Source organism: Vombatus ursinus, unplaced genomic scaffold (assembly GCF_900497805.2).
Source record: "Vombatus ursinus unplaced genomic scaffold, bare-nosed wombat genome assembly UNPS02014797.1, whole genome shotgun sequence".
In the NCBI taxonomy this organism is placed as follows: domain Eukaryota; kingdom Metazoa; phylum Chordata; class Mammalia; order Diprotodontia; family Vombatidae; genus Vombatus; species Vombatus ursinus.
This window is the reverse complement of record NW_020954575.1, coordinates 3,427,608-3,449,805: the sequence shown is the minus strand read 5'-3', so window position 1 is coordinate 3,449,805 and position 22,198 is coordinate 3,427,608. Positions and strand designations below refer to the sequence as shown.

General features: G+C 35.6%; 1 protein-coding gene across 2 annotated transcripts in view; it reads left to right on the top strand.

Moving 5' to 3' along the window:
• Positions 1 to 22,198, top strand: part of BRIP1 (BRCA1 interacting protein C-terminal helicase 1) — a 217,730-nt gene that overhangs the window by 68,474 nt on the left and 127,058 nt on the right. The window contains exons 7-9 of one of the 2 annotated variants that reach the window (XM_027870564.1): positions 8,439 to 8,729; positions 16,595 to 16,816; positions 18,314 to 18,513. In XM_027870564.1, coding sequence (XP_027726365.1) covers positions 8,439 to 8,729; positions 16,595 to 16,816; positions 18,314 to 18,513 — 713 coding nt within the window. The remainder of the gene's footprint in view (positions 1 to 8,438; positions 8,730 to 16,594; positions 16,817 to 18,313; positions 18,514 to 22,198) is intronic. The other variant, XM_027870565.1, reaches the window with a different exon arrangement.

The window sequence follows — 22,198 nt, the reverse complement described above, 5'->3', positions numbered from 1 at the left end:
GCTTATATGTACAAAAATATTTATAGCAATTCTTTTTGTGGTGGCAAAGAATTGGAAATTGAGGGCATGTCCGTCAATTAGTGAATGGCTGAACAAATTTGGGTATATGATTGTGATAGAATACTATTGTCCTATAAGAAATGACAAGCAGGATGCTTTCAGAAAAACCTAGGAAGACTTACATGAACTAATGCAAAGTGAAATGAGCAGAACCAGGAGAACATTGTACACAGTAACAGCAGTGTTGTACAATGATCAGCTGTTAGCTGTTCTCAGCAATACAGTGATCCAAGACAATTCTGAAGGACTTATGGTGAAAAATGCTATCCACTTGCAGAGAAAGAACTGATGGAATTTGAATGCAGATGGAAGCATACTTTTTAAAACTTTCTTTATTATTCTTGTTTTTTTTTTTTGGTCTGTGTTTTCTTTTGCAACATGGCTAATAAGGAAATGTTTTGCATGACTAAACATGTATATTCTATATCAAACTGCTTGCCTTTTTAAGAAAGGGAGAGGGGAAGGAGGAAGGAGAGAGAATATGTTACTCAAAATTTAAAAAACAAGAAGTGTTAAAAATTTTTGTTTACATGTAATTGAGGAAGAAAAATTAATTGCAAAAAAACTCCACCTTCCTACCCCATAAAAAATAAAAAAGATGGCCCTGTTTCCACTATCTCTCTTTCCTTTCCCCCAATTCCCTCTACTCATTTCATATCTTCCCTTCTTCTTCTCTCCTCCAGATAGTACTGTTCCTTAGTTTTTAAATTTCATTTTTTGTGTCCCTTTCCAAAAAGGATTTCTCTCACTCTCTTCAGTATCCATCTTCTTTTTCTTTTTACCTTCAAGACCCTCAATCTTTGATTCATGACCCCAGTAATCATCTAGTCTCTCTTTTCTCTGTATTCTTCTTGCAGTCAAAGCCCCTAACGTATCCATTCTAGGCTCTCCCCTCTACTTTTTGCCTCTGCCTTATAGGGCATGCCCAATGGGTTCTCCTTTTCTATTGTGCCTCACTTCCAGAACAGTGCCAGTTATCACAGGTGTCAGCAAAGACACTGCCTCATAGTGCCTGCTTAACCACCATGTCCCTGGTTATGCAGCCCACCACTGATCTATGCTCTTGTGTTGACCCTTTTTTCTGCATTTGCCTGGAAATCTCCCTGTATCCATGCTCTCTCACTCCTCCTTGTACCAGTTGTCCCCAGGGGTTCCAACTCCCTCTCTCCTCAAAGTAGATTTTTACGTGGAACTCTTTCTGTTTGCTGGAAGTATTTTTTTCCTTTCACTTAGAAGCTCTGGATTTTGACTATTATTTCTGGAAGTTTTCCTTTTCTAGCTTCTTCTAGGAAGTGTGTTAGATTCCTTCTATTATCTCATTGCTTTCTTAGTTTTAATAAATTTGTGAAGTTTTCCTTTCTGATTTCTTCAAATATAATGTCTAGGCTTTTTTGAATCATTTTTAGGGAATCTGATGACTCAGATTTTCTTCCTTTGACCTGTTTGCCAGGTCAGTTGTTTTTGATAATTGATACCTTACATTTTCTTCTCTTCTTTCATTTTAAAATTTTTGCTCTAACATTTCTTGTTATTTCATAGAGTCTGCTTGGTTTATTCTAATTTTCAGGGAAACCGATATTTGGGTAAAGAAACACTTTCAATTCTAAGGCATTTATTCTCCATTTAATTCTTTACTTAAGAGTTTCTGTTTCACTTGTAATAATAATTTTTTGTTTGTTTTGGCTAAGCAATGGGGTTAAAGACTTGCCCAGGTTCACACAACTAGTGTCAAGTGTCTAAGGCCACATTTGAACTCAGGCCCTCCTGACTCTAGGGCCAGTACTCTGTCTACTGTGCTACCTAGCTGCTCCTGTAATAATATATACATATATATATATATATATATATATATATATATGTAATAATATTTTAAAAAAAAATTTTGAAAAAAATTTTTTGCCTCATTTCTTCAAGGTATAATTGCAGTCCTTGTGGCCAACCCATTTTTTCCCTCTCTCTCTGAGGCTCTGCTTGTGGTTGTTGTAGAGATAGTTACTCTTTTCCGCATTTATCTTTTGGCCAGCTATTGGTCCATAATATTTCTACATATTGCTCTGTCTTTTTATCTCTACCCTTATCTCCATTCTCAGTTTCTGATTTGAGATGCCATGCCACATCCGCGCTCTGCCTGTTTTTGAATGTGGTGGTCAGCACTGGAATTCTCTGACCTTGACTTCATGGACTTCTGCCATTGGCTTCCACTTCCCTTTATGTGCCATTGTTCAGAGTGCTTGGTAGGCTTCAGTGTGCCTGATCAGGGTGTGGCCAAGGTGTTTGATCCCCTCAGGGGCTTCCTTAGTAGAGGGGCTGCTGTGTCCTGGCTTAGGGTGCTAACATGAACTTCCAGCCTATTTATTTGTGAGCTTGCTGGCATTCTTGGTATGATTACTCTTCTAGCATCTACAGCCTTTGGCTGTCTTTTTGTGCAGTCTTGGGCTTTATGATATTTCTATGCTTCCATTTGTTCTCTTCACATTTTTTGATTGGTAGGGAAGGACCCTATACCTAGTCCCTATCTCCCTCCCACTCCCCTCAAATTGAAAAAAAGAAGAAAAAAACTCCAAACCTACATAACAAATATATATAGTCAAACAAAATAAAATCTCACATTGGCTATTTCCAAAAATATCTGTCTCGTGCATCTTGAGTACATCACCTTTCTGTCAGGAGAGGGGTAACATGCTTTCTCATTGGTCCTCTTGAATTGTAGTTTTCCATTTCATTGATCAGAGTTCTGAAGTCTTTCAAATTTATTTGGATTTATAATGTTATTGTATAAATTGTTTTTCTAGTTTATTCTCTTCATTCTGTATCAGTTCATACAAGTTTTCCCAGGTTTTTCTGAAATTGTTTTGTCATTTCTTGCAGCATAGTAATATCCTATTATGTTAATATACCTTAATTTGTTCAGCCTTTGCCTAGTTGATCTAACACTTTACTTTCAAGGATCTACTCAGGTTTAATGAGATGACTTCTTTCTTCGTGGTTAGTGAAATTGATTTATAATTGTTCCTTCATCATTCATTTTTCAAAAATACTTCATTATATTTGAGTAGGTTGATTATATTTAAGGGACATAAATTTGTGGTCATTGACCTGTTACCTGTTTAAGCTTCTTTCTAATCACAGCTATGTAAAAGGAATAGTGGCAAGAACTTAGAAGTTGGATTCCTTTGAAGAGCAGAATTATGGTGATCCTTCTTTATCGCCTCACATAGTTACCATGTATCATGTAGTAGTAGCAGTGTTAGTAGTAGTTGTTGTTATAGTAGTAGTAATAGTAGTTGTTATAGTGGTGGTGGTGGTGGTGGTAGTAGTAATGTACACTTATATAGACTTTTAATTTTATTTTTATTTTCGGTTCCAGATTTTTGCCTCCCTTCACTCTCTCCTCCTGCCATTGAGAAGGCAAGAAAAATTTGATACCTGTTATACATATGAAGTCATGCAAAACATATTTCTATATTACGTAGGGTTTTAAGGTTTGCAAAACATTTAATACTCATCTCATTTGATCTTTATGAGAAACCTGTGAAGAGGGAGGTACACGTGTAATTGTCTCCATTTTGTAGATTAGAAAAGTAGGGTTTAAAGAGATTAGTTGACATGCCCAACTTCACATGGGTGAGGAAAGGGTTTGAATCCAGGTTATTTTTGTAGCAAGTGAAGTATTCTTCCATTATACCATTATGCTTCCATGGTACTGTGAAGGTAAGAGATCAAAATAATCATTTAAGTGAAGGAAATTGTATTTGAATCTTTTTTGGCTGCTGAAGATTTGTTTGAACCGTGATTTTAAATCATTGGTTCCTGCCTATTTAAGTCAACACAACAGTCATACTCATAGGCACCTCTTTTGCTGACTCACTTTAAAAGAGCAGCTTGAATTTCCTTGCCTTTGATTGAAATAAAAAGGCTCTAGAAATTCTTTGGTTGTGAGAAAAAAAGGAGTCTTCCAGAGTAAAGTCAGATTCTGCCACCCAGTGCAGCCACATGTGGCTCCTGGAAATTATAAGTTATTGGGAGGCCCTTGTGTTTATCTGACTTGACCTAGAGCTAAATTTGCTGTGAATGAATAATTTCAGTATCTTTAGCTGCCTCATATAGTAACAGTATGTTTATCAGAAGAAGGCTGGTTGAGAATTTTGCCCCCTTAGAACAGACAAACCAGCTTACATGTTAATTTACCTCTGTGCCAATGGCTAAGAAAAATAGTAACTTAGTGTAGTGTTATTAAATTTGTAAGTGCTTATTGGTGTCAGACTCCTGGACCAGAGGCAGTCTATATAGAAGTCTTAGCCTCTTGAATGGATTGGGGGATTCCTACTAACTACTATTTTTCACCAAGGCCCCTGCCCACTTTTCTGCAATCTTGAAAGTCACTGATTTTTGTACTGCCTTTTGCAGCAATTAATAACAGTTTCTGATACCTCTGTATTACCTGAAACACTCATTTCTTTCCATGTTCCATCTCACATTAATAATTGCCATGTTTGTCCAATTATAAGCCATACTTTCTCTTTAAGTCTTGCTTATGCAAAAACTAAGTGCAGATCACTCTTAGTAAGAGAATGGCAACAAAAATGACAGAACTATGATGATACAAATTATTTTGACTCAAGAGATGTAAAGAAAAGCAGTAAATATGTATTTAAACAGTAATTTATATATTTTAAAGTGTATATTTGCATATATTTGTCTATATGTGTGTGTTTGCATATACATAAATGGAAAAAGGAAATAAATACACACAAAAAATAAGATATATACATGTATAATGTATATATGTATGTGTATACATGTATATATGCACATATATGCCATATAACAGCACATGTATCTTCTCCCTGTGTGTGTATATATACACACACACACATATACATATGTATACATTCCTATCAGTACATACATGTGTGTGTATAACTTTTCTTTTTAAAAAAAAATTACATTTTTAGCTGGTGGCCTAATTTTGAGCTGGTATGATATAGAGTACTATAAAGTACTACCTAAATATATATAGCCATATCTCATATGTATTTATTTGTTTAAATATTTATCACAATTCTAGATATACTCTACCATTCTTCCCCCACCCTCCCAACTCAAATGAATCTTTCCCTTGTAACAATGGAAAAAAATAGGTTAAGCAAAATCATTAGAGACATTGACCATGTCTGATAATACATGTAACATTACATAGCCAGAACCTTCCCTACCCCACCTCTCAAGAAAAGGTGGTAGGTGTTATTTATGATCTCCCTGGGGCTAGGATTGGTTGTTATAATTACATGGCATTCTGTTTCATTATGTTATTCTTTTAATTTATGTTATAATCATTGTGTATTTTAGTCCTCTGTATACAACACTCTATCAATTCATAAATGTCCTTCCATGTTTTTCTGAATTCCTCATATTCATCATTTTTTACAGTGCATGTAATATTGCATTACATTCATATGTCACTGTTTGTTTAGTCATTCCTCAGTAATGGCCAACCACTCTATTTCCAATTCATTGCTACTACAAAAAGTGCTGCCAGGACTATTTTAGTAAATGTGATATCTTTCTTTTTGTCTTTGACCTCTTTGAGGTATGTGCTGCAGAGTGGATATCTTGGTCAAGGGGTACATTGAATCACTTTTTTCACATAATTCTAATTTGGTTCTAGATTGGTTCACATGATTCCAGAATGGTTGGACCAATATGTAGCTCCATCAATATTGTGGTAGTGTTACCAAAGAGTTTAAGTGTAGTCTTTAGTAGGAATGTATGTGTTGAGAAGGGAATTGTTCTTTAATAATGTAAACGAGTAAACTCTCATGCTTTCTCTGTTTCCACTTCTCACTCACTGTACCGTTCTAAGGAATTTCCCCTATTGTTCTAACATGTTAAACTGCGGCAGAGCCCCTGTAAAGAACACCTTTTTGCTGAGAGGTGTAAAACTAGCCATTTTTATAACATCCTCTATGATGCAGGATATGTTTAAAAAAAACCACAACAAAATATCAAACCCTTAAAATTAAAAACTACTGTAGTGAGGGTAGTTCTTTTTGAAGTTGGTTCTAAACTTTGAGTCTTTTGAAACCTTCAGCAGCTAAACACTTAACCAACCACCAAAGTATAACCTCACCACTGTGAGTGCCAAGACTTACCTTTAAAAAAAAGTTAAATTGAAATAAAAGTTGAAATGCAAAGTATGTGGCAAGAAAATTACAAAAAGTTTAGCTGTTGAAAGAATTATATCAAATAGCTAATATCTGTATGCCCTGGGAAAGCACTGCTGTACTAGATTACCTTTGTGTTCGATGTAATATTTACTCTTTGCATTTAATGAAACATTGAGGCCTATGCCTCTTCTCCCACGAAGGATGAATTTTGCTATAGTGTGAACAGGGAAAAGCTAAATTAAGTGAAAAGATTGAGTGTACACTTGAAAGTCTGCTGTATGAAAAAGTAAACTGATTCTACTGCTTAAAGTTACATTAATTCTTTTAGTATGTTAATTAGTGTGATCATTTCAAAGAGAGAAAAAGAATTTGGTCAGAAATATCATGATATAATTTGCATTCCAGTTTTCTGTGTGACCATAAACTGAGTCGGATATTGCCACATATGTAACATACACCACATGTCAGCTGTTTCCTGCCTCACTGCTGACAAGAGCCCCATTCATAACTCCTCTTTTTATCCTTTCAGTGAATAGGTAATTATTCAATATAGAAGGCAGGATATTTGGAACTGGCTATTTAATGTGGCAGCACACCGTAATGAAATCTGCTGTTACTGGCAACCTGATAGGAGAGTGTAACAATTCCAGCATGGCTGTAACTTTATCTGCTTTGACGGGGCTGTTTATTTGGCACATCCGTGAACCTTTTATCCCTGTGAGTGACAGATCCAGAAGGGTCACATTTACATCCATTCTATCATGTATTGTCATATTTAATGGCGGACAAGGTTGAGTGGGATTGGGGGTAATTTGAACTTGCTTTTCCACAGAGTAGAGGCTAAAAGACAGCTTGATCTCCCATATTGTGGTGTAACACATGCCATGACTTAGCATTTGTTTATGAAGGATAATCTTACTGATTACAATTAAAAAAATCTTTGAGCTGTCAAATATAGCATATTGCTCTCTGTCCTATTAAACTAAAACCTTACAGTATAAACTCTCTTAGGCTTATATGCTGTTTAGCTTTTTCACTCCAGTGAAAAATTCTACAAACAATCAGGCTTTTCACAGACTTTATACCATTTCACTTTATTTCTCTCACATGAAGCTTTAGTCTGCTACTTTTGTCACAGTGACTGAGGGAGGAAAGGGAGCTATTCTTAAGGACCAAGAAGTGGGAAAAGCCAGTTGGGTTCTATTATACAGTGTTGGAATTTTCTTTTTTCGGGTTTCAATTCCTTATAACTATGAACCATGACATACTTGGTAAGAAGTAGGATGATTACTAGGCTGTATAACTGATGTTGCATTTTGGTGCGTTTATGAAGAAATAGGCTATGAATAGACTATTTCAGTGGAATAGAAGTTTCATCTGAAATAGATTAAAAAAACTTTCAGAACAATAATTTGGTATGCTTAGGAATTTTTAAAACTATTCTGAATGATAATGATAATGGCAAAGAACTTACATGAAGGGTAATTGAATTTCAGCTATATTAGCATCAAATAAACAATCTTTATTCCTTGTCAAATGTTAATATTATTTCATTAATCTTTCTACTTTTGCTAGAAATGGATCTTACAATATTTTCTAAGTTTGTCTTCTTTTTTTCCCAAAGGCTAAAATTGTCCAATATGAGATTTCTGTGGCAACTTGACATTAAGCTGTTCTTTTGTAAATTGCATAAAGAAAGCTTTGTTTTTGTTTTATTGGAAAATTATAGAATATTTGTCCTGCCTGCTGCTTGGTTGGAATCTCTTCTGTTGGGCCATGGTATAAATGTAAAATAACAAAATGATAGTAAAAGAAGATTCACATGAATTAAGTAGATGCTCTTAGAATTAATACTTTTTTTCTTAATGCATTTCTCATAGGAAAGATATGAATGAATACTTGGTTGTTAAAATTAAAATTTAATTTTATGCAGATTTGTATTATATTTTTAGAGTCCAGTATAATTATAAGTTCTTTTTAGATTGGTGAAGGACCAATCATAAATATAGTTTGTTTTATTTTCAATACATACTTACCATATATATATTATTTTTTTACCTTTCATTCATTTTAGAAGTAATTTTAGATCTTTTTAAAAACTTATTTTTACTTGACAGCTGTGATTCATTTTTTGATCATTTTGTAGTAGATTTTATGAGTACATTGTAGGGGGTAATATCATAAACAAAATTTTTTTTGTTGTTGTTACAGCTTCCTGGTCCTTGTACTCGGTGTTCCTGTTCCATTAAAAGTGAAAAAAGTCAAGATGACGATAATATAACAAAGAAAGAACATGGGGGAAAATGCAAGACACCTAAAATATTTTTTGGGACTCGTACACATAAACAGATAGCTCAGATTACTAGAGAACTGCGAAGGACAGCATACTCTGGGGTCCGAATGACTATTCTTTCTAGCAGGGATCATACTTGTGTTCATCCTGAAGTAATCGGTAATTTCAACAGGAATGAAAAATGTATGGAGTTGATGGATGGAAAAAATGTGAGTAAAACAGTTTTGTTTTGGGAAAGAATTAGACGTGAAATTTTCAAGATGTGTACGTTTATATTTAGAATGATAATTCAGTCTTTAACTTATTAAATCCTTGTGACCAAAGTGAGTGTCTGCTAGGACTAATTCTTTTTGAAAAAAGGTTTATTTCAGTAAATCTTGATTATCAACACAGTAGGTTAAAATTGGAAGACTTAGGACCAAAGCTTATATTATAGTTTAATTCCTAAGTTACATGTTCACTTGCAAAAATTCTGATTCTTCTTTCTTTCTGCTCCCAAGTAAATGTCTTCAGTTCTTAGGTTAGTAGAAGGTGCAAAATCTAACACTTTCAAATGGTATTGTTCTGAGTACATGCAATTAGTTTATCTTGAGAATGAAAAAAAATTAGATTTTATCTTTAATTCTACCAAACATAAAAATCATCATTTTAGTTGAAAGGGAAATGTCACTATTAGATTTTGTCTTTAAATTGTGTTTATTGCAGGCTTTTGTCTCTGAAAACTTTTTATGGTACAAAAGGATGAAATAATTTTTTTAAAAATTATGAGAGGTATTGAGATTTCCTTGAGAAATTTAGAAAAACCTGTATTCAGCTTGGGTGGATTATAAAAGAAAACCTAACTAGTTTATATGAGATTTTGTAAGTTGGTTGCTAAATTCATTTGGGAATCTATGCTCTAGTACAGTTACTAGTTAGCTATAATGCTTACTATTTCACATCTGGAATTATATCCAGCAATCAGCAGAGAGGTACCTTGGACGAAAGAGCATTAGTAACATATGCAGAATGTCTAATATCTTATGGAAGTAATGTTATCTTTCATCTAACCTTTTAATAAAATCAAGGTAATGTTGGTAATACCCAGAAGCCTTTGAGTGAAGGTCTCTAAAGTTTAATTTCGTCTATTACATTTTTTTGCTGTATAACTTGAGTACCCTACTTTTCTTTCTCAATATTTTTATTTGTTAGATAGGGATGAATGAGTGAATCTACCTAATCCTCAAAATAATCTTCAGTGATTTAAAAAAATTTTGAGAATATAAAATAAAGTCCTAAATAGTTACTTATTCAGAAACATAAAACAAATGAATAAAAGAAACATGAATGAGAGTCTAAGGCTCTTTTCTTCAATCCGTTGTGGAAACCAGTTGGCTATTAATTTGTCGTAAGTTCTTTCTTAACATTTAAGGAATTCTGAAATTCCCTACTCACAGTTTCTTTTGAGTAAATTCCTCTCCATTTTTGAAAGAAAGACATTCTGTGTGTCTGTATACATATGTATTTTATACAGAGAAAGAGAAATGACCAAGTAGAGACAGAACTCGCCTACTCATTCAGACCCAGAAATTCTGTTTTAGATAGCCTTCTACCAATTCTGGATATGTAGTTGATCTGTAGACTTCCCTAAATGTTTAAAATTTAGTTTTTACTACAAAAGCTGAATAAAAGCATCAAATTATCAATATTGCTTTGCTTTTACTTGTGGAAATGTTATGTTATTAATTTTGGCTTCAATATTGTCCCATCAATTAAATTAAACTTTAAAAATTTGGGAGTATATGACATTGTTTAAGACTTTAATCACCTTTCCCTCAAAACTTAGAAGTCAGCAGACTTAGTCATGGATGGTTGACTTGGTTCTTATTGGTGAAGAATATTCATTAATTGGTAATGAATAATGGAAATTACCTGTAAAATAAGTAATTAAAGGCAGTATTCAGAATTTTGCTGCTCTTTCACAGCCCATAATTTGAACTGGTGATAGTTGTTCTTAAATAACAAAAATATAAGTAGCTGAAGACATTTTGTCATTATTATGGACATTAGTAAATATGTCAGTGTTATTTTGTCAGGTACTAGCATGTAATTTAAATTCATTTCAAGCATTTACCAATTTCCAAGGTATTTTTGTCTAGTAGTTAATTGACTCTCACAGTGCCTGCCTACCTAACCTGATGGGTGTGAATACAGTGAACAGTTTGCTTTTTTTGCTCCTGGGCCCTCAGGGTAATTTGGTATTGTAATAAGGGCCAATTACACTGTCACCATAGGTGTCTGTGTTTACTGAACTTGTTTCACCAAAGTGGGAAGATAAATAGATATCTGACAGTTTGAGTAAAAAGAGCTTAAAGTGTGATAACACTTCAGCCACAGCCTTCCCTCAGGGTTGTGTTACACTTAAAATGGATGAGCTTTTCTGCTTTTGCTATCAGTCTTCATGTGGGTGTTGGTCTAAATGCCCTTAAAGTGTAAACTTTCTGATTTTTGGCTTGATCAGAGAGGACATGTGTTTTTGTTCACTGTTTCCTTTGCTAACGTGCTCTTCAGGAAAAAGAAGTCAATTGGCTATATGAAATTAGTCTTTGTTTAGTTTAAGAAAACAAATTTAATTAGATCCAGATATATAAACACTAAAAAATTAAATATGTAGAAGTGGTTGCCCTTTGCCAATCAAGATGAGACTTCCCATAGTGCTACTTTGAGGGGTGAGAATCCTCAAGGTATAGAGGCTTAGAGCTGGAAGGGACCTTAGAACCTAACATGTATTACATAGTCACCTGGTATATGGAACTTTCCAGGTACACTTCTAGTCCATGGATTAGTTTTCAAGAGCAGTGGAGAGGAGGCTGTGAAGATGGTTAAAAGGTAGATTAGATGAATGTCACTTTGTTAAGTGTACTTTGGATAGCAAGTCTTTCTTGTCTGACTTTTTTTTTTTTTATTAATCACACAGTAACCATATAGAATGTCAGTGCTAGGGGAAGGGGCCTTGGAAATCGTCCAGTCCAATCTCCTCATTTTACAGTGGGAAACAGGCTTAGAGAAGGAAAATGACCTGCCCAAAGTTGCCAGCTATATAGTGGCAGAACTAGTACCAGACCTCAGGTATCCTAAGTCCCAGTTAAATGCTTTTAATTTGAGGACTAGGTGGTACAATGGTGCAAAGAGGCACCATTGTAAGGAATGTCTATCTTGATGAGATTATAGATCCATGAAGTATGAATTAATCAACGAACCTTACCCACATCATTGAGGCAGCTAAGTGGTGCAGAGGATAGGGCATCAGATCTAGAGTCAGGAAGACCTGAGTTCAAATCTGACCTGACACACTTACTAGCTGTGTGACCCTGAACAAGTTACGTAACCTCTGTTTGCCTCAGTTTCCTCAAATGTAAATTGGGGATACTAATAACACCTACTTCCCAGAGTTCTTATGAGGATCAAGTGAGATGATTTATGTAGTACTTAGCACAGTGCCTGGCATACAGTAGGTTCGTTTTCCTCCTTTCCTTAATACTACAGCACAGAAGTGGACTACTAAATCAAGGGTACCTATGAGGCCTGTGATTGTTTTTTGCCATTTGTATATACAGGGAAGAGTGAAAGCTCATATATGCCGCTGCCATTGTAGGAGCTAGTCTAACCATTCATTCCTGCACAAGAAAGAGAAGTTTATAAAGGATGATAGAAAAGGTAATTAAAAACAAAAAACATATTTTTATAGGAGAATCTGACATAGTAGGAAAAAAAGAGCAGGAGTATAGAGGAATGAACATTTTGTAGAAAATGAGTCAAACAAAGAGGACTGCATAATTCCATGTGTTCTGGCATTTTTCTGGAATGAGTACCGAAGAGATAGCTTCCCAATCAGTGCAGCTTTGGATGGATTATTGGTCCAATTCTTTACATTTTACTCTTTTTTTGTGTGTGTAGCTCATGTACTTTTATTAGATCTTCCTTCCTCTGGTTATAAATAACTAGATATACAGATCTGACATAGTGACAATATTAGGTAAACCACGTATGTCTTCTCTGTAGAAAATATTTCAGGCCACTTTTCATTATTTTCAGCTGTAGTTCAATATCAACTACCTGCAGCAACCTCTTCTGATATGAAAGGTAATTATAATAGTACTAATAGCAAAATTTGTATAGCACCTTCTTTGTGCCATGTACTCTGCTAAGCACTTTATAAATATTATCTCATTTAATCCTTACAACAACCCTGAGGGATAGGTGCTATTATTATCCCCATTTTTTGCAGTTGAGGAAACTGAGGTAAATAGAAATTAAGTTACTTGCCTAAAGTCATATAGCTAGGAAGTAGCTGTGGCTGGATTTGAGCTCAGATCTTACAGACTCCAGGCCTGGTGCTTTATCCCCTATACCACCTACCAGCCTCAATGATGTGGGTAAAGTTAGTTGATTAATTCATACTTCATGGATCTGTCATCTTACCAAGGTAGACATTCCTGACAATGGTGCTTCTTTCATTCTTTGTTTTTTTTCATATATTTAAAATTAAAAATTTTTTTTATTCAACTAATAAGTATTTATTTTCTCTCCAGCCCCACTCCCCAAGGCGGGGGGAGAGGAGAAAGAAAAACAAAACTCTTGTGATAAATATGTATAGTCCTTGCGTATCTTCTCATTCTTAAAATCTTTGATTGTGTTTTCTTGTAGATACATCACCTAAGATCCACCCAAAGTGTTTAGGGGCCCTTTTTTATATCTCTTTTTTTAAATTAAATTAAATTTTTTTTTTTTGGCAGTTGGGGTTAAGTGACTTGCCCAGGGTCACACAGCTAGTAAGTGTCAAGTGTTTGGTCTGAGGCCGGATTTGAACTCAGGTCATCCTGACTCCAAGGCCGGTTCTCTATCCACTGTGCCACCTAGCTGCCCCACCTATTTTATATCTCTTGAGGTGGGCATATGACTCATCCATCCTTTATCTCTCTATCTTGCTATATAATTGGTCCATTCCTTTTTTTAATCTTATGTTTCTCAAATGACATGCTTTATTTCATATCTCCTGTGCTATTCTTTGTTGTGCTATGTGGCAGCCTATTCGTATATTGTTACATGTTCTCTTTTTCTTCAGGGATACCCACAATAGATGTGTTAGCTTATTTTCATCCCACGTTATCATCTGCTGTACCACTGCTACCCTATTTCTTCCCACCTGGACTAACTTCCTTTATATCATGGACCCTCTAGAATCCATGCCTCAGTCCCTGGGAAAGTTAATTCACTTAATTTTGGAGCCAGTTGTTATGATTATGGATTGAATGAGTGCAGACTTACTTAGCCCTTTGTATTTAGCCAGCCCTTTGACCATACTTTTGCTTCCAATCGCATTCAGCAGTCTACTCACATGAGCACATTGCCACCTCACGTATAGACCTATCTTCTTGCTGTGGGCACAGTGACTAAATTCAAATTAGTAGTACTGTTGCTTCTGGGAAGGGCAAAGTATGTCATTTGACTGCCTTGAGGTTCTTCTAATCATCTCTGGGACTCCCCTGACCAAAGTGCCCCTTGACTATCACCTGTCCATATTTGTGGTCTCCTATTAAATGTAAGTTCCTGGAGAACGTGGACTTTCTAGTTGTTGGGTTTTTTTTTTTTTAATTTGTATCCGCAGTGTTTAGCACAGTGCACATAGCGAGCCCTTAATATGTGCTCTTCCATGTATTCATAAAGATTTTGTAGAAATGGAAATGTAGTCTTATGGGTTGGTAGTTACTGTTGTTTTCTCGATTTCTTTTTTCTTTTTTTTTAAGAAGTAGCATTACTATCTGTACTTTTTACCAAGCCTCCTGTTTCAGGAGGCCGTACACACTCCCAAATTGCTTTGCCTCCACCATAGATCTCCTCAGTGTATATCTGGTATTTTCTAACTCTTTTTCACATCTTTATTTTCTTTAATGTCCTTTCTGTGTCCTAGTGTGGTAGTTCTTCTGTCAGTGACAATAGGTATTTGTTATAGCAATCCTAACAAGTCTTTTTCATTTTTCATCAGTTCCTTGTCTTTTAGTGTTGTCTTTTTATTGTCTTGGTTTGATCTAGCTCCATTTATCTCACCACAAACTTTCTGTGGACTTGCTTTTCCTACTTCTTGTTCTCTTATACTTCTCATAATCTTCCACCTTTCCCTCTGTAATATTTTACAACCAAGTTTATATTCTAAACTATTGTTGCCCATGACTGCTATATCTCTGCTTGGCAAGATGAATATGTAGCGGAAGTGCTCACAGAACTATTTTGGTCTCCTTTTTGTGGTGATTGATTTATATCAGTTAAAGTTTCTTAGGAAATGTTCATAGCTTCCGTGTTTGTTCTTTTATCCATTTTTCATTTTCCAATGGCAATAACTTACTTAAATGGATCAGATACAAATTGTTTTAATTGAATGCTGTATCTTCTCATTTGCATTTTAGTTTGGCATTTATTTGGATATCTATTAAGTTGGTGGTCTGATTGTACACAGAAAGCTGATTCATAATGGGCTCCTATTGGGAACCAGTTGTTTCCTGTGTGTTAAGATGTAGCCATTTAAAATTTTTTTTTAGTAACACTCTTTGCCTAATTCTTTTTTATGAAGAAAGTTCACAATATATAAGCATGAGGTTTCTGTCCAGACTGCAAACTTTTGGCTTCTTTCATTTCCTATTTCTGAGCCCTATACTGCTTCCTTCCTTCCATTGCTGTATTCAAGTATACATGACTTAATTTGAAGGCTTTTACTGAGCTCTTTGTAGAATTTTTCTATTTCTTCATCCTCGGCAATAGATGTTAGTTTGTAAGTAGCAGTTATTTTTGTGATGGTCTTCTTCTAAATGTTCTTCATGTGCACTACAATACAAGATGATCAAGTGTTCCATGAAATGATGTTTCCTATCTTATTTGGAGACATAGTAAATCCAATTCCATAAATCCTTTTATTTGCTTCTCTGAGGAGAATCTGTGAACTAGCTTTCCCTTTAGCTACAACTTCCTTTTGTCTTCTGTCTTCATTTATAGTAAGAGCATCAATAACGATTTACTAGATAAAATCCTCACATTTAGAGTACCCAGAGTTTTTACTATTTATGGATAGTATAACAACTGTTCATAGAACCTTCTGACTCTTCCCACTGTTCTGCCACTGCTATCACAAAGGGGCCACAAAGAATTGAGGGCAGTTTTGTGGTTTGGTTTTTTTTTTTTTGTTTCACAGGTTGCCTTGCCCGGAAAAATCCCTGACATAATGTCTGATTTGTTGGCAATGAGGCTCTTTGTACCTAATTAGGCTGGATCTTGGAAAACAGACACAGCCTGTTTCTGGTATTATATTTGAATACTTTCTAACCAGATAAAATCTGACAGAGCTCATGCTCCACTGACACATCTCTTAAAGACCCAGGGTCTCTTCCACACCCCAATGAGGCAATAGACTGTGACTTTATTCTACATATAGTAGATGCCATTGGGTGAGTAGCAAAGAACATAGAAGATAGGATCTTGCCTTTGAGTGGCTCATACAGATTATACCTAGACAAAGACAAATTTAGCTGATTTCGACTGATCATTATTAAGTGAAGTATGTGGGAAGAGAAGCACCATGACATACTGGTACATAGAAAGCAGTTCTTGAGGCAGGGAGACTGGATTCAAGTCTTGCCCTGACACATATTGGCTTTGTGACTATAAGAAATCAGTCTCTTAACATCTCAATGCCCTGGGCAGCTCTCTCTGATGTGAATTGGGGATAAATTTTTGATCAATTGTAGAGAGCTCCCCACAAAGATAAATAAACTAGAAGCTCCCCACAAAGATAAAATTGTAGGTCTGGGAAAATGTATTTTGATTATGGATTCATAGGTATTAGACTCTTAGCTAATTTGAGAGCTCAAAAATGAGTCACTTTAAAATTATTATTGTTAATTTAATGCTATAACTTCTATGTGACACCTTTGCTTTGTGGCCATTTGCTAATATTATATACTCCTAATGTAAGGGTTTTGATTTTTTTTTTTTAATTGCTACTACAATATTGGCTAACTTTTCAATGATATGTATTTACTTTTAGGGTAGATCCTGTTATTTCAATCATGGTGTCCATAAGATTAGTGAGCAATGTGCTCTACAGACTTTCCCAGGAATGGGCAGGGCCTGGGATATAGAAGATCTTGTAAGCCTGGGGAAAAGGTTAAAGGCATGTCCATATTATGCAGCTCGAGAACTGATGCTTGATGCTGACATTGTGTTCTGTCCCTACAACTACCTCCTGGATTCACAGATAAGGGAAAGTGTAAGTATGAATGTAACGATTGTGAAGACCATTTCTTTATTAATTGGAATTGAAGTGATCAGACAAAGTAATATCTTCATTGTTTTTTATTTTAATTTCCCTTTTTATGCCCATTGTTCTGTTTGGTTTTTAATTTAAGTAAGTATATGAGCACATTAGGAGAACCAGTAATTACTGCTTAGTAGTAATTAATTCCTGAAATTAGATAAAAACTACTTATTTAAATATAAAGATGGCATTTTAAACTTAAGTGACAAGGAATCTTATTAATCTAGTGTCTGCAGTGAGAATACAGCTAAGGTACTGTAGGTATAAAATTAAATATTTTATAAAAGCCGCTTAGTGTGCTGAATGGAAAATTCATGTACATGTTGATATACTTTGTGAACTTTTGAATAATGATGTTTTTATGCAGCACGTATGCTTATGCCATCTAGTTCTCCTCATCGAGTGACATAGCCATTGATTATAGCATGATGGAGCATGAGAAATTTGGCCTTCCTTGTTGCTGCTATCGACTTTTGATGTGTGCAAGTTGTTTTTGTTATCAGTTTTGCTGTTCTTTCAGGCTTAAAATGAAGATAGTGTATATTTATCATTTATATTACCTAGTTTTCAGCTCTTTTTATTCTCACTTCTATCTCAAAAACCTTTTGCTGTTTGCCTACTTTGTATAAAGTAGAATTTCCTTAGCTTGGCATTTTAGGTCTTTTTTAGTCTAGTTACAACGTACCTTTCCAGCCTTATCTCCCTACCTGAAGCCTCAACTTTGACAGACTAGTCCTCTGATCATGCCTTGTTCTTTCTTTTCACTTTGCCTTGCTCAAGACATTTTCTATATTGTATTCTCTTCTCTCTCCTCCTCTCTGCTTGTCTTTTTTGAGGGTGAGTTTAAGTGTCTCCTGGAAACCTTCCCAAACTCCTCTTGGCCACAGGGCTCTTTTCTTCCTCTGAACACATTTATTGTCTCTGCCCCTCATTTGACAGTTAATCATGTGTTGCCTTGTGATTGTTGTCCAGCGTTTTGTCTTGTATGGTTGTTTTACATCTCACATGTTTATTTTACTTTTCCTCTATTTGTGCCCCAATTTAATGGTAAACTTCTTAAAAGAAATAGGGTCTCTGCCCTCAAGGAGCTTAGAAGACTTTATATATTCCCTGCAGCTTTTAATAGGGTATCTTCTGCACAAGAGGTTCTCCATAAATAGTTGTCAGTTTCATATATTTGCAAGAGGTTTTGAGGCCCCTAGATGAGAGTCTGTTGTGCTGATGTAAATGCTGTGATGATGTTAGGTTGAAGAATTCAATAAAGAAAAGTTGGTTGCCTTCAATAATGCAGAAGTTATACAAGCCCCAGAAAAATCAATTTTTTACACAATTGTGCATGCTTGTGTTGGCTGAAAGCTGGGTGAAGTAAAAAGAGAGTCTTCCGACTGCTGATTAAATTGAAGAGTCAATTTCATAATGTTTTACAGGAAAATCGTTTTTTTGTTGTAGATGGATATCAATTTGAAAGAGCAGATCATCATTTTAGATGAAGCCCATAATATTGAGGACTGTGCACGTGAGTCAGCCAGTTACAGTCTTACAGAAATCCAACTTAGGTTTGCTCGAGATGAACTAGATGTCATGGTCAGCAACAATATAAGGAAGAAAAACCATGAACCCCTGCGAGCTGTGTGCTATAGCCTCATAAAGTAAGAAAATTGTTTTTACCAGCAGAAGTTGATGTTTCCTTTAAAAAAATTTACTTTATGCTTTACTTTATGTTTATGCTGCATTTTTATTTAGTTTGTGCTGAATTTTTATTTTTAAAATACATTTTTATTGATATCTCTCGTATGTCAGTGGGGTGGATGACAGTGGTGGGGGTCTGTGGCAGGGTGCAGAAGCAGGACAAATAGAAGGCCTGGAGGACCTTAGAAGGTAATCATATGGCAGATAGCAAGGCTTAGCCCTCTTTCATCATGCCCAAAGGAATGGAATTGGTGACTCCCATCTCACCATGCTCTGCAAGCAGGCACACAGCCCAGATGGATTCTGGGTGATCTTGGCTTTGGGAGAGCATGAGGCATAAAGGTATGGAAGGAAAATGCCCCCAGTGGTGGTAGGTGGGATATCAGTTGCCTGAATGGATTCTGGGATACCTGGAGCCACTAGAGACAATGAGAGGAGAACAGAACGGGAAAAAAGAGCGTGAGGGGGAGTAATGGATAGTGAGGCTAGAAAGACGGGTTGGGAACAGAGTTTAAATGGCTTTCGATGCTAAATGGAAATTTATATTTGATCCTAGAGGCAAAAGAGAGCCACTGTAGTTGATTGAGTAGGAGAGTCACATGGTCAGACATGTATTTGGAAAAAACTACATTGGTAACTTTGGAACTAGATTAGAGTGAGGAGAGACTTGAGACAGAGTGACCAAGTACTAGGCTACTACAACTTACTGGATATGTGGGAAGAAGTGAGGGTAAAACCAAGGTTGTGAGCCTGGAACTGGAAGAATGGCGGTGCCCTTGACAGAAACAGGGAACTGTGAAGAAGTGACTTTTGGGGGTAAGCTGGTCCCCAGCTGCTAACACAGTTCCTTCCCCAAAGGTTCCCTTGTATCTACTTTGTATGTGTTTTGCCTATACCTCTATATGTACATGTTATCTGCTCTGTGACAGGTAAGCCTTCTAAAGGGCAGGACATGTATCACTTTTGCCTTTTTATCTCTAGTGCCTCACACAGTACTTGGCACACAGTAGAGATACTTCATAAAGATCTGCTGATTGATTGATTGCAGCCAGCCCTGCAGTGAGCCTCTCTGTATTTAGCCATACTGGTCCTTGTCTAACATTGCCAGGGGTGTGCTCAAAGCTTTTCCATTGTGGTATAGGACCTGCCTCCAGGGCCTGCCAGTCCCTGGGCTCCATTGTTGGAGCCTTCAGCAACCTTGAGTATCTCTGTGCCACTGTGAGGCATTGGAGTCAAACTTTAGCGGAGTGGTGCTTTATTGTTAAAGCTTTCTAAGATAAATTAGTCCCCTTTCTTGCTTTGGCAAATAGTGTAATGAGCATAATTTAATTTATTTGGATGTTTTGGGATCTTGCAGTGCATCAGCATCATCATTATGAACATCTACTCATCGTGAGTTGAACACAATTGAATAGTCCTTCAGGGATTCCTAAGTCATGGATAGATTTCAGGACATCTGTGAACTTAAATGGGAAAAAAAAAATTATACTTTTCTTTTATCTTCCTTTGGCTTTCTTTTCAATCCTATGTACTTTATTTTATACATTTAAAAACACTATTCTGAGAAGTGCATAGTTTTTACCAGATTGTGAAAGGGATCTATGGCCCAAAAAAGGCTAAGAAACCCTTCTAAAGATAGAATATGAGACTGAATCTGGATACTGACCATAGTTCATCATCTGGAAGGTTTTTTTTTTAATACATTTCTGATATGTTATGATTTTCCATTTTTCTTCAAAGTGTAATGGAAAGGAAAAAAAAGTTTCCAATTAATGGAGGGTTGTGGTTTTTTGGATTTTAGTTCAGGAGATTAAAATACTGGAGCTAGTGCAATTTAGTTCAATTCAACAGATATTAAATACATTTTGTGTGACAGATACTGTACTAAATGTTAGGGAAATACTAAGTCACACTAAACATCTCAGTCCCTGCTTTATTACGTTCTAATTGGGGTGGGGATGGGGAAATGACCATAATATGTACACAAATAAGTAAATACAAAATGTATTAACAACTTCTACCAGTTGGGAAGATCAGGAAGGGCCTCCATGTAGAAGCTAGCACTCAAGCTAAGCCTTAAATGAAACTAGGAACTCTAAGAGGCAGCCTTGTAGGGTGTAGGGTGATGAATTTTTCATCCACAGACTGAATAGTACTGGTATTAACAGAATACCATTTACCAATTAAAGACCGTCTATCAAGTGGTGGAGGAATGGCAGTCTGGGTCCGTCTTAGGAAATCATGACCCTGGAAGCATTGAGGTACAACTGAAACATTGGTAATTGAGAAGAAATCATTGGATTATATTGAAAGGCCTAGAGTTTTTAAAAATAAAGTGGTAGTGAATTAGCTTTGGCTTTTGTTTGTTACTCTTTAGTATGTCTCTTTAGTATGTTGGTAAAGAAATCCTACATATTTGACAGGCAGATGCCTATAAAAATCAAGGGACTTCTCTTTTCAACATCTTTTGCTCTTGCTGAAGTTAAAAACTTGTGTGTGTACCACTTTTGCAATATTTTCCCTCTGTTCTCAGTTCTCCCAGTTGTGGTTAAAATTTTAAGCTTCTCCAGAATTATAAATTATTTTAGCAGAAGTCAACTGCTTTGACACTGGAGTTCAAAAAGCTTCCCCTGCCTCCATAAAGGTCTTAATTATTCATGTTATTGAAAGAGCTCAATATGATATTATCCGCTTAGTAGACATTGGATGAGTTAATATCAATTAGCCCAAACAGATTCTTGTACAAATAAAAGCTATTGTGTTGGTTTTTAAGACATGCCTCAAAATAGATAGATAGATAGACAGACAGGCAGATGTATGGGTATATAGTAATTTAATTTTATAAATAAATCACTCTCCCCCTGTTTTTCCCCTTGGACAATAAACATTTTCAAAAATATATTTCTTCAAACATTTTTGCTTTTTTTTTGTATGGGGAAATTTTTATTTGGCTGTTGATGTCAAATAAAATGTTTTGATTTTATGCAATACTATAACTAATGCTTGTATTGATAATATAGACCACATGTACTTTTATTTCAAAGGGTCACTTTTGGAATTCCACTTGGAATGCATTTCCTGATGCATGAAAAATTAGGAATATTTAACATTGTGTATTCTTGGATGGTTTGCTTACATTTTTTTTTTTTTTTTTTGCTTTAAAGAGCTTGTAAGATAAACGAAACTAATCAGTCATCTGGAATTAGATAATAAAGCTGTTAGTTGTGTAGTAAACTTCTTAGTAATGGTTTTTGACCATTAAAATGCCCCAAGAGCAGGAACTGTGACACCTAAAATACAGCCCATATACTTCAAAACTATTCTTTAGTATAAACTAAATGTTCTTTAGTTTAAGATTTTCCTTTAGAAGTCTTTGATAGTAGGGAGAGGAAAAAGCACACACAAGATTTCTAGTTAGTTACTTTTTATTCTAAAAGGTAACATTTCAGGTTGCTTTGCAGTGCTGCCTTGAGATTTGTATTTGGTATGTTCCAAATCCTTATTCTTTGGACAGTGGCCTGTCCTGAGCCCCCATCTCTTCTCTTTCTATACTGCTTCATTTGGTGAGCTCATCAGCTCTCATGGATTTAACTACCGTCTTTGTGCAGATGTTTCTCAAGGCTGCCTTGCCTATCTCAACCTTTC